Genomic DNA, 12,178 nt, shown 5'->3' with positions numbered 1-12,178 from the left:
ATACAAGTGAGGAACTTGCTCATTTATAAAATCCTGCATTGTAGCCTGTTATGAAATGAATCACTAGCCCAAGGTGAATCTGTTTTCCTAAAACCGGTTTCACCCATGGGCTTTACCTCAAGAGCAAGTAAAGAGCCCTGATGGTTATGATATCTGCAGTACTGAGACCCAGTCTGCAGGTCCTGGGACAGGGAGCAGAGGAGGAGAGGTTGTGGCTATGGGTTGAGAGGCAGTGAGGGGGTCTAAAGTTCTGAATGGGGGTGAGGTGCGAGTGGGGACTGACCTGAGGTTGGGCTGCAAGATGGCATAGCTCACAATAAGGTGCACCTTCTCCAGGTTGGACATGGGTCGGTCTGAGATGGAGCCATCAGACTCAAATGCCTCCTCTCCAATGTTCAGTTGGCTTGCCACCTTGAAATCCAAAGAGAATAATCAGGAGAGCTGTGATTCTCTCCATTTGCAAAGAAGGAAATCTGGGCTCGAGGGAAAGGGGAAAGCAAAAGCCTGAACCCTGTGGGTGGCAGAGCTGGGAGCTCCTGGCCCTGAGCTCACCTGGCCTGTGATGTGGGAGGAACGCTTCAGTTTCATGGAAGAGATGTCCTTGGTCCTTCTGTCCCTGAGGCTGGGTCTCTGTGGATGGAGATAGTTTGTGAGTGAAGGTGAACTTGGGCAGCACCTCAGTGGAGCAAGTGTCCATCTCTCCAGCCATTTCCTACTCAATTTACAAAGCACCATACAGCCCCTCGTCTTGGCTGAGTTCTGCAACATTTACAGGTGCACAGCAGCAACTTCATTCCTGGGAGACAAGGGAAGGCCAGAGATGAAGGACTGGGTTCCAGTTAAGATCAGCCCAATTCCCAGGGCTAGGCACCAGCTTCTGGCTGGGGAAGCTGGTTTGCCACAGAGGCAAAACATGACACACATTAGTTGTCCTTATTTACAGATGACATTCTTGTCTACATAGAAAATTCCAAGAAATCTATACAAAGCAAGTCAGCAATGCTGCAAGATACAAAGTCAACACACAAATTATATTTTCTATCTAGCAATGAAATAGTCAATGCCAAAAGTAAAAATATAGTGCTATTTAGCCCTGGCTGGTGTAGCTCAATTGGTTGGAGTTACAACTATAAACCAAAAGGTTTATAAACCTATAAACCAAAGGTATATAAACCTATAAACCAAAAGGTGGTGGGTTCGATTCCCAGTCAGATCACATACCCAGGTTTCAGATTCAATCCCCAGTTGAACCTAAATGTATGGGAGGCAATCAATTGATGCCCCTCCCCACTTAAATATATATATAAAAATGTATAATATATAAAAACATATAAAACCTTGATATAATTGACTAATTTGGGTGACAGTATCCATTAAAGCCAAAAGTCCATTATATAATAAAGTAGGTTTTCCAAATGTGTATGTTAAAAAATAGACAAATTAACCTGCTTTCACTTATATAGACACATTTGTGTAATTAAAATTAAGTAGGTATGAAAAGTTTAATTTCACAGAAAAGTTTTTTATATGTATTACTGTAATATTAAATTTCTACTGAATAGGTCTAGTAAACGCATGCATTCACCAGTCACCACAAGTAAACAGATGCACAGGCTGGGGTGGGGCTTTAGCACACCTGGGTACATCATCAGGTTCATGTTAAAACTGCTGCAGAAAATCACAAGACAACACGACTGCACATGATATAGTGTGATCATGTGCTAATCATTCCCGAACACTGTTTATGAGTGGTGACTCTTGGATTTTAATATGTAGACTATAGTTGTAAATATGTAATATTTATTTATGTCAGCGAAATTACTACAGTGTTTTTCCAACATATGGCCTGTTTGCTAAAATTTGTTAAAAATAACTGAATTAGGACAAGATAGTGGTGAATTAAGTGGAAGCTACACCAACACTCTCCCAGGACCAAACTAAACACCCTCCCAGGAATTACAACTAAAATATTTAAAAAAACCATCCTGAATAACCAACTGAAGACTAGCTGGAGAGTACCCTCATAACCAAGGACATAAAGTAGAGACCACATAGAGGCTGGTAGGAAGTGCAGAGGCGTGAGAGGGCTGGCCAGGCTCCAGCAGGCAGCAGCTGAAGGTCAAGAAGGATATCTCAGCTGTTGGAGGTTCCCACTGAGAACTCTGGGGCCTAAACCCCAGAGTTCTTCCCAGCCAAGAGCACCAGAACTGAGAAAGGTGCCCACATAACATCTGGCTGTGAAAGGCAGCAGGTTTCTGTCTGCTAGGGAGAGATGGCTGGAAATGCAGGCACCCTCTAAAGGGCCAACACACAAAATTTCATTTGCAGTCACTCACCCTGGGCTCCAGCAGAGGGAGGGCAGAGTGAGGAGAATCCAGGGTTGGGGCCTCTTGGGATAGGGCTCAGATTCCTGTGCTGAGCCAGTCCCCCAGACTGCAAAGGACATCTTTCTCAGGCAGACCTTTACCATCCAGGCAGCTTTTGCCTGGGAGTGGTCCCCCACCCTGTTGGAAAACCTCTCACCCTACCTTGTGGAGTTTATCCTGGCTGTGGTCTAGAGCCTGAAGCTCATTAAGAGACTAACAATCAGCCTGTAGGCAAAGGTGGATCTCTGGATGCTTTGAGTCTTTGCCTGATCTGCTTCTGGACCTAGGGCTTGGAAAAGCAGCCCTTGGTGCACATCTTGGTTCTGTCCTAACATACCCAGCCCCAGCAGAGGTAACCACAAGCTGTGGAGTGCAGAAAGTTTCAAACAGTAGGTACTCAAGGCCAGTCACAAAATGCATCTGACACTGGCTTGTACCAGAGACCATCCAAAAGACTGGAAGTCCTAGCAGATCTACCTAATACATAGAAACAAATTCAAACAGGCAGCCAAAATGGGGAGACAAAAAAACAAGCCCTAAATGAAAGAACAAAAGAATTCTCCAGAAGAAGAGCTAAATGGAAATGGAGATAAGCAATCTATCAGATAGAGAGTTCAGGATACTGATTGTAAGGATGATAAGAAAAAATAGGGAAACTATGAATAAAATTAAGAATGACATAGCAGAAATGAAGAATACATTGGCAGGAATAAACAGCAGATTACAGGAAGCTGAGTATCTGATCCATGAATTAGAAGACAGGGTAGGAAAAAATCACTGAATCAGAGAATCAAAAAGAAAAAGCAATTTTAAAAAAGGACAGTTTAAGGGAGCTGTGGGACAACATGAAACATAACAATATTCACATCATAGGAGTCCCAGAAGGGGAAGAGAATAAGCAAGGGATAGAGAATTTGTCTGAAGTACTGGCAGAAAACTTCCCTAACCTGGTAAAGGAAAAAGTCACACAAGTTCAGGAGGCACAGAGAATCCCAAGCAAGAACAACCCAAAAAAGCCCACACCCAGGCACATCATAATTAAAATGCCAAAAATTCAAGACAAAAAGAGAATATTAAAGGCAGCAAGAGAAAAACAATCTGTTACCTACAAAGGAGCTCCCATAAGGCTGTCAGATGATTTCTCAACAGAAACTCTACAGGTCAGAAAGCAATGGCATGAAGCATTCAAGGTCAATGGGGAAAAAAGAGGACATCTGTAATGCTTTCAACAATAAAGATAAATTTAAGAAAATAACAATGAATTAATGACAAAAATAACCTGTTAATTTAATTATAAGCAAATCTTGGTTAAAAGGATTTTAAAATTAACAAGGTGTTAATTTTCACATATGACATAGGGACCAGAAATTGTGTCCATTAAATCTGAATTCCATTAAATTGAGGTCCACAAAATCAAAGGTTTACTGCATATATATATATATATATATATATATATATATATATACATATATGCATACACACACACACACACACAGCAAATATGTGTAAATCTGACAAAACGTGTAGTGCATGTGTGCTGAAAACTACAAAACACTGGTGAAAGAAATCAAAGAAGATTCAAATAAATGGAGTTCACAGATTGGAAGACTCAGTACAGTAGAGATGTCAATTCTCCTCAAACTGACATACAACAAAATTCCTATCAAAATACCAGCAAGATTATTTTTATACCTATGGGCAAGATTATTCTAAAATGTACATGGAAAGGCAAGGGACCTAGAATAGCAAAAACAACTTTGAAAAAGAGTAATAGGCAGGAGGAATCAGTTTACACAGCTTTAAGACATTATATACCATCTGGCCAGGTGTGGTTCAGCAGTTGAGCATTGACTTATGATCCAGGAGATCACAGTTCAATTCCTGGTCAAGGCATATGCCCAAGTTGTGGGTTCCATCGCCAGTGGGGGGCATGCCGGAGGCAACCAATCAGTGACTCTCTCTCATCATTGATGTTTCTCTCTCTCTCTTTCTCTCTCTCTCTCTCTCTCTCCTTTCCTCTCTCTGAACTCAATAAAAACATATATTTTTTTAAAAAGACATTACATACCTATAGCCAATAGGACAGCATGGCACTGGCAGAGGGAAGACACATAGATCAATGGAACAGAACAGAGAACACAGAAATAAACCCACAAATCTGCACAACCAATTCTTGACAAAGGTACAAAATTAATTCATTGAATGAAGAATGGACTTGTTAATAAAAACTTGAGGTCTAACTTCCGGGAAGCCAGTCCTGTTCTTCCCTGTGCTCACCCTCCAGAGATGCATATGGCTGGACTGTCTCTTAGGGCCCCTTCCGAGTGGCTGCCAGCCTCCAAGGTAGCCCTGCCTTCCGCGGTATGTGACTTCCAAGACTAGGCATTACAATGCCTTGTTGGATCACTCCTTCTGGAGGAAATCATACTGTGACAACACCTCGGCAGCTCTGTGGAGAGGCCCATGTGGCAAGGAACTGGGGCTCCTGCCAACAGCCATGGGAGGAGCCTTCCTGGAAGCAGCTCCTCAGTCCAGTGACACCTCGAAATGGCAGCAGCCCGTCGACAGCCTGATTGCAGCCTCAGGAGACCTCATGCCAGACAGAACCAGCTGAGCCACTCCTAGTCCACAGAAACTATGTACGGTAATAAGTGACTGCTGCTCCAGGCTGCTTAACTCTGGGGGTGATATGTAGCAATAGATAAGGAATATACACGCTGCAGAGCCCACACCTGGGCCACTTCCAGGTAATTCCAGGCCAGTCTGGCCATGTGATCCTGGGCTGTGGTTCCCTTGGCGCTCTCTGCAGTGAGTTGGAACACAGGATGGGGTGTGTGGGGCAGGCATGGGCTCCTGCTGGGGGCGGGCCTGCGTGCCGTTGCTGCTGTGTAATTCCTTTGGGCTGTTCTTGGTTGGTTCAACTAAGATTACATCATGAAACTGAGACCTTAGAAAGGACTGCTGACCAAAAATGAATGTCAATTAACCTTCCATCAGAGGGCAGGTAGAACACCAGTCAAGAGCTTGGTGTTCAGTGGAACGAATTCAAAGTCCAGTTCTGTCACCTGTGTTCACTGTGATTTGGCAGCAACTCACTGCACTTCTGTCTCTTTAGCTACAGTAAACATCATAATCCCTACCCTGCAGGGTTGGTTCCCTGAGAATTCACTGAAGAGAAGCAACTGGCACATAGCACTGTAACATCTGTTGTTAATATTGTTACATGCATTTGAATTCTGTTCAAGTCAAACCCAATGTTCAGAGGTTGGGACTTTCTCTAGTAATGACCATATAATTCACGAGTTCCTGAGTGCAGTTCAAGACTGGAAACTCCCGGGGTGGGGAGCCCTGGCTCGGGCAGGTTCATGGTGAGGCTGATAAGAGAACTCTATGTCTTGCCTCCTCTGGGGCCTTGGGCCTGGCTCATGCCTAGAGGGTGTCTGCCCTTTCCTGCCACCACCCTCACCCACGCACCTGTGCAGATCCATGCTGTGGAGACTGGGCACTGCTCTCTCTGCCCACAGCGTCCTGGGTCTGCCGCATCACTGAGCTGACACACCGGTTATTCCTGGCAAAGAGCACTGGCTCTGGAAGGTCACCCATGAACCTCAGGATGATGCTCCACACAACCAGGGCAGCCTGGGGAAATTGAGACAGGTCCCAGCTGAAACCCAGCTCGCAGCACACAGAGCTCGTGGTGACCCTGCCCCTTCCTTTTCCTTCTGAACCACAGTGCAGAGTGTGGGCTATGGGGGTGCCTTGAGCCTCTAGAAGCCAGAGAGCTGCTAGGTACCGAGCAGTCGGCATCGTCCTCGTGGTAGAGCAGCGGGTATCGCAGGGGTTTCCGGATATGCGTGTGGCTGGCCGATTTCTGGAAGTACGTTGCAGCAAACTTGGGGAAGCTGTACTCAGCCAGGCCATCCACATCCTCCTCGGGCTCCTCCGCCATGGGGACAGTGTCCAGGTCAACCTCGGGCAGTTTCTGAGTCTTTGTTTCCAGATCCTGGGAGCCCATGAGAAAGAGGAACAACCATCAGCCTTCCTTTCAGAGGCAGGCATCTCTGGGGCCCAGGGAGCCCCCAGAAGGGTGTGTCTGGTTATGTATCTGGTGCAGAGCCATCTGCCCACTCCCCCTTGTGCTCGAGACCTCCCCCACTGTCAGTGGGCCCCTGGTGGACTGCCATGTGAAGGACAGGCCTTGATGTGAACTTCTCAGCTACCTGGGAGCCCTCAGAGCCCCTGGCCAGCAGACATGGGCTCTCTAGACACTCCCTCTGCCAGCCTTCAGTCAGGTGCTCCTGTTGTGGAGGTGGTCTCAGCCGAACAGATGGGGGTGTGCACCGTGTGTGCATGCGTGTGTGCATGTGTGTGGTGAGGGAAAGGCATGAGCACCTGGGGGGATGCCTAGACCACTGGGGTCTTGGGCCCAGAGCAGGGTGTGGAGAGAGTCGGCAGGACCACCTTGGGGAGCTGCTTTTCTCCCACCCTGCCACTGCCCTCAGACTCTGCCTCTTCCTGACAGTGGTCCTCATTCCCAGCATCAGATCCCCAGTCACATTCTGCAGAGCAGCAGCCACGGAGGTGCTCTGTGAGAGGAGGTCACACACAGTGGGGAGAGCTGCCCAATAGTGTTTGCATATAAAAGGTTCTAGAAGTCCTGCAGGTAAGAAATCTGCTTACCTTGAACATGGGAGACCAGGGAGCCCCATTCTCCCCCTTTCTCTGCACACTCACCCTGCCAGCGGCACACACAGCAGCACCCACCCTGCCAGCTCCCCCGTGGAACCTCTGCTTCTTAGTGAACCTAGAGGTCGGCTGAGGTGTGGACTGTGTGGGCCCATCCCAGCCCTGCCCAGCTGGACCCCTGAAGGACAGGGCCTATCTTACCTCAAAGTGAGGTGGGGCCTGGCCCTCTTGCCCTCCAATCATGGACGGAAGGAAGCCAAACACTTGCTCCACCATCTCCGTGTCGGTGATGGTGTCGTAGATTGACTTGCGCTTCCTGGTGGCTGGGGCACGCTGGCCCTTCTGCTTCCCAGCCGGGGTGGCCGACAGCCCCTGCGCACACACCATGGGTGGAGGTGACCCACAGGCTCCGCTGGGGCAAGCACCTTACAGAAGCCAGATAAACCTGCTCCTGCCAGCATCTATCCAAATCAATGTATTCTCCTCTGAAACCCTAGATTTCAGTAGCTAGAGTGACTAAAGATCAATTAGCCTGGGTTCTTCACTTCCATTGGAGAATCAGGTCCGGAGAGAGAGGTTGCCTGTTTGTCCCTAGCCCCACATATTCCCTGAGGCACCACCTCAAGCCCAGGACCTCCAGAGCCTTGCTTCAAACCGCAGCTCAAACCTAGCTGGTCCTTTATTCGAAGAGCACCAAGTCTCTGCCAGGAGAGGTCCCTGGGCCATGTTAACACACATGTAGGTGGGCCTGGCCTGTGGCCTGCCTGGGGTCACATGGGTGCAGAAGCAGGCTGCTGACACGCCTGAGCGAGTACTCTCTCATTCACTCTGGCCACTGTACTAGTACCTTGCTCAGTATACCCAATTTTCATCTATGGAGAAGGCTAAATTTCATCATAACCCTTCTTCCTTCTCACAATTTTCAGCTGACTGAGGTTTAGCCACAGGTACCCTCTGGGGAAAATGGGATCATGCACTACTCCCCTGCTCCCTGCCCATCAGCCTCTCCTTCCCAGACACTCAAAGGCTTTTCTTGGTACTTCCCTGACCTAAGCTGTCAGGCCACAGCCAGTAACCAGGGGCCTTTGCTGTTTTCCGTGGAACTGGGCCTCCCATAGCTCACCTACCCCTGATTCCTGTGCCTTCCAGACCTACTGTCCCTGCTGAGAAAGTCCTCAAGGCTAAAGGGAGGGGACCCAGAAGCTCCATCTCTAGGTACGAGGTGTAAGACTGTCCTGCTGCTGTCACCCAGGGGGTAGCCTTGGCGTCCAGATGGCATGGGGGTCTGCTGCAGTAATAACTTTGAACAGGGAGGGGACAGGACTATCTGGTGAGAAGTCAATATTCCTGCTTACTCCTCCTGCCTGTCCTTCCCAGTGGGGCCCCAGCCAGGCCCCGCCTGCTCACGAGGGCAGTGACTACCTACATTGGCTTTCTGCTGCCGAAAGTTCCGTCGGGCAGCCATGCCCCTGGCATGTGCCTGGATGACCAACACAGCCCTCCTCTTGGCCTGGACTTGCAGGCGCACCAGGTAGCCCCTGCAGAGGGCCTGCAGCTGGACCATCCTCTGCCGCATGGCCTGGTACTGCCTCGCCAGCAGGTGGCTCCGGGCGATGGCCTGCAGGCGCTCAAAACCCAAGAGGATCTGAGGAGGCAAAAGAGATAGCACTTGGGGGGCTGGGCACAGAGCACAGAGGTGGCCTTTCCAAGAGGCAGAGAGCCGGGTACAGGAGACCTCACAAATTCGCTGTATAGTTATCTGCTTCCAGGCAAAGGGCTGATGCTAAAATTTTACACACCTGTGAGCACAAGCATGTTAAATGAGTTATTACTTGTAAAGCACTTAGAACAGAGCTGGCATGCAAACAAGTAATTGATAAGTGTTTGTTAAATGGCATTAATAATAAAGTGGTCTTTGGGTGACGTGGTTTGGATGGCAATGAGTGATGGAATTCCAGAGGCCTTGCTTTTCACACCTACAGCCAAACCCAGCCAAGTTCTCAGGAGCTAGCACACCTGTGTGGAGGCCTATGGCTGGTTCCATGAATTAATCCCTCAGGGATATTTAAAAGAAGGAAGAAATAAGAAACTAATGGGTACCCCCGTTGATGCTGCAAACATGCTCTGGGCCACAAAAGTCCCTGCAGCCCCTAGATGAGCCTTGTTGGTTTCTTAAAGGCCATCCATGGGCTGGGTGTGTGGTGTCACATTTCATCTTACAGCTCGGAGGTCACACAGACCTGCATTCAACTCCAGCTCTACTGCTTCCTAGCTCCATGCTTTTGAAACGTTACTTAACCCCTCTACACTTCAGCTCCATGGCACAGAGGGTTGGCTTCATAACAAATAAAAGGATGCGCACAAAGCAACCGCCCCGGCAGCCTTTCCATTCTTGTCAGCTGCTTTTACGCCTTTGTGAGCACAGACCGTGAACAGGCCTGGGCTCAGTTCTGCTGATGTGACCACTGCATGGCCCAACCACAGTCACATCCATGACAAAGGCAAGCAGTCAAGTAAGGGCCCAATAAGGTGTGGTCAAGGCTGTTCCGGTCCGTTTGCTGAGCAGACACTCATTGGCAGTGTCTGTGGCCAAGAAAAAATTATGAAGTGCTTGAAACTGAGTAACCAGCCCATTAACTTATTTTGTAGCCTGGAAATTGGGAACAATAGTCATTATCCAACTTCAGAAAAGGACATCTCATTCCAGCTATGGAGATGCCCAACATGCTGTGGAGAGCACCGCGAGGCCCACAGGCCACAGCCCTGCGTCGGAGCTGAAAGAGCGTGTGGGGAGCTGGAGTCCAGTTATTTAAAATCTGTTATCAGCATCTGTTAGTGATCTGGTCCTTCCTGCCTAAGCTCCCATGCTCAGATAAACAGACTTTTATCATCTGTGTTTTACTGGACAGTTATCCACTGCTCCTACAGCCCCGTTCCCAGGAAGTTCTACTACCAGCTTGAAGTTCCGCCTGCTGCTGTGGCCTCTCCACCCAGCCTGAAGGGTCACAGCTGCCCGCCGCTGCCTCAGAAACTCCTTCCTGGAAGAAGAAATGCAAGTCAGAGGTGTGCAGCAACTGCATACATTTTAAAGTATGGGGGTAAAAACTGTTTTGAAGGGAAGAGGGATACGGAAATGTTGGGGAAAATAAATCCATACAATAATTATTTTCTATAAGCCTTTATAAGCCAAAGACAGACATGTTAGGAACTTAAAATCTACTACCAACAACTAAATTTGTGAATGAGGACAGTCCAATTTTTAGAATAATCAAGAACATCTTCATTCACTCCAAAGATCTATGAGGGGATAAAACTTTTCCAACTTTTTATTCCTTGCCAGACTGCCCCTCCTCTGCTCACTAATCCAGGTGTCTGCCAGAAAACAGATCAGAAGGCTCCTCTCTGGGGGCAGATCAAGGCAGGAGGGCAGCTGCCCAGGCCTGGGCAGCCTGGCAAGGTCCATCAAACTGCTCCCCTCAGCAAGGAAGGGAGCAGGCTGAGTATGGAGAGGGTAACCTGAAACTTGGCCTCTTGAGGGGGAGACACCCCAGGGGAGCTTGGTACATATGGATGTATCTTTTATCTCACACTTACCTTAGTTTTCTTATCACTTCTAAGGGTATTTTCTTGGGTTTAGAATAGCAGATCTCAATCGTATTAAAAATCAACTGTAGGGAGTGGGAGGAGAGGGGAATTGGAGGAAGGTACAAACTTCCAGTTCCAAGATAAGTGTGTGTTAGGGATGTGATGTACAACACGATACCACAGCCACAGTGTCACATGGTATAGATGAAAGCCATTAAGAATAAATCCTAAGAGTCCTTATCCCAAGGAAAAAAATTCCTTTTTTTTTTTTTTGGATTTATATATGATGATAGATATTAAACTTATTGTGGTACTCATTTCACGATATGTGTAAGTCAAACTTATACAGTGCTCCATGTCAATTATATCTCAATAAAATTGGAGGAAAAAAGAAAAAAAAAAACAAGAAAAATATCATCTGGAGTCTGAATCTTTGTTGATGGGTTTGAAGAATATATATGTGCACATCTGTTGAATGCTTTTCGGTGCATGTACACACACAGATGATTCTAATATAAGGTCAAAGTAAACAACTGAATTATCTAAAAATAACTTGTCTCCTTTCCAACGTACCAGTGGTTTTTCACTGGGGTGATTCTATTGTGCTCCCCAGGCACATCTGGAATGACCAGAGATGCTTTGGCTGCCATGACTGGAGGTGGGGGGGAGGGTGCTGCTAGCATCTGTGAGTAGGGATACTGGCACACATACTACAATGTCCAGGAGAGCCTCCACAACAAAAAGTTACACAATCCAAAATGTCCACAGTGTTGAAGTTGAAAAACCCTGGTTTCTACCTTTTAATTATCTTCTCTCGTTGCATTGGCCATAATAGCAGTAATACCACTAACTACCAATGGGCATCACTTTGGAGAAAATGGAGTAGGCATCCTTTCGCCTATTCCTCCTCCTAGTGACATCTAAAAGCCCTGGGCAGTGTATATGAAGCAAACATAAGAAGACTTTGAAAAGTGGAGAGAAGGTAGAACAGCTATGGACCTGAGAACCAAGGAAGGGCACAGAGGTAACTTTTTTGGCTTTTCTTTCCGCCTCCTACACCCCAGACTAGGAACTGAAGAAATCAGCAATCCAGAAATAGCAATGGCACAGTACAAAAACCCTCTTTCTCTTTCTCTACCAAAAGGATCCAGAAAGAAGCAGGTTAGCAAGACAGAAACTTATAGATAATAACCAGTACACTCCAGCGAAACACCATATAAACAACTGTGGCGCCACATCCCCCTACACAGGACAATGCCAGGTGGGGAGCCTGGACTCTGCCCTCTCCAGTGTCGTGTCAGAGAAGGCTGAGTAGGAACCATCCTTGATGGGCAGTAATGACCCCATCCCCCACATCATCAGTGAAAACCACTGGGGGATCCTGGATCCCCACCACCACTTGGCAGTAATGAGGTGCCCCTTCCCCCCACATTGGAGTGGTGCCCAAGGAATCCTAACGGAGAGTCAGGGCTCAGCAGTAACAAGGCTCCTCTTTTCCCTATGGTGTCAGTGGAGGCTGCGTTGTGGGCAGTAATAGGGCA

At 47.6% G+C, this 12,178-nt stretch overlaps 1 protein-coding gene across 1 annotated transcript in view; it reads right to left on the bottom strand.

The window, feature by feature from the left end:
• The window catches only part of MYO7B (myosin VIIB), an 89,063-nt gene that overhangs the window by 23,540 nt on the left and 53,345 nt on the right, over positions 1-12,178 (bottom strand). The window contains exons 19-25 of the mRNA XM_087819403.1: positions 10,006-10,090; positions 8,479-8,697; positions 7,254-7,424; positions 6,160-6,369; positions 5,841-6,005; positions 553-630; positions 284-411 (exon numbers count right to left, since the gene is read on the bottom strand). Coding sequence (XP_087675529.1) covers positions 284-411; positions 553-630; positions 5,841-6,005; positions 6,160-6,369; positions 7,254-7,424; positions 8,479-8,697; positions 10,006-10,090 — 1,056 coding nt within the window. The remainder of the gene's footprint in view (positions 1-283; positions 412-552; positions 631-5,840; positions 6,006-6,159; positions 6,370-7,253; positions 7,425-8,478; positions 8,698-10,005; positions 10,091-12,178) is intronic.

Source organism: Miniopterus natalensis, chromosome 8, assembly GCF_054644295.1.
Source record: "Miniopterus natalensis isolate mMinNat1 chromosome 8, mMinNat1.hap1, whole genome shotgun sequence".
NCBI classification, from domain to species: Eukaryota; Metazoa; Chordata; class Mammalia; order Chiroptera; family Miniopteridae; genus Miniopterus; species Miniopterus natalensis.
The sequence above is the reverse complement of the archived record's forward strand: the minus strand, read 5'-3'. Positions and strand labels throughout refer to the sequence as shown.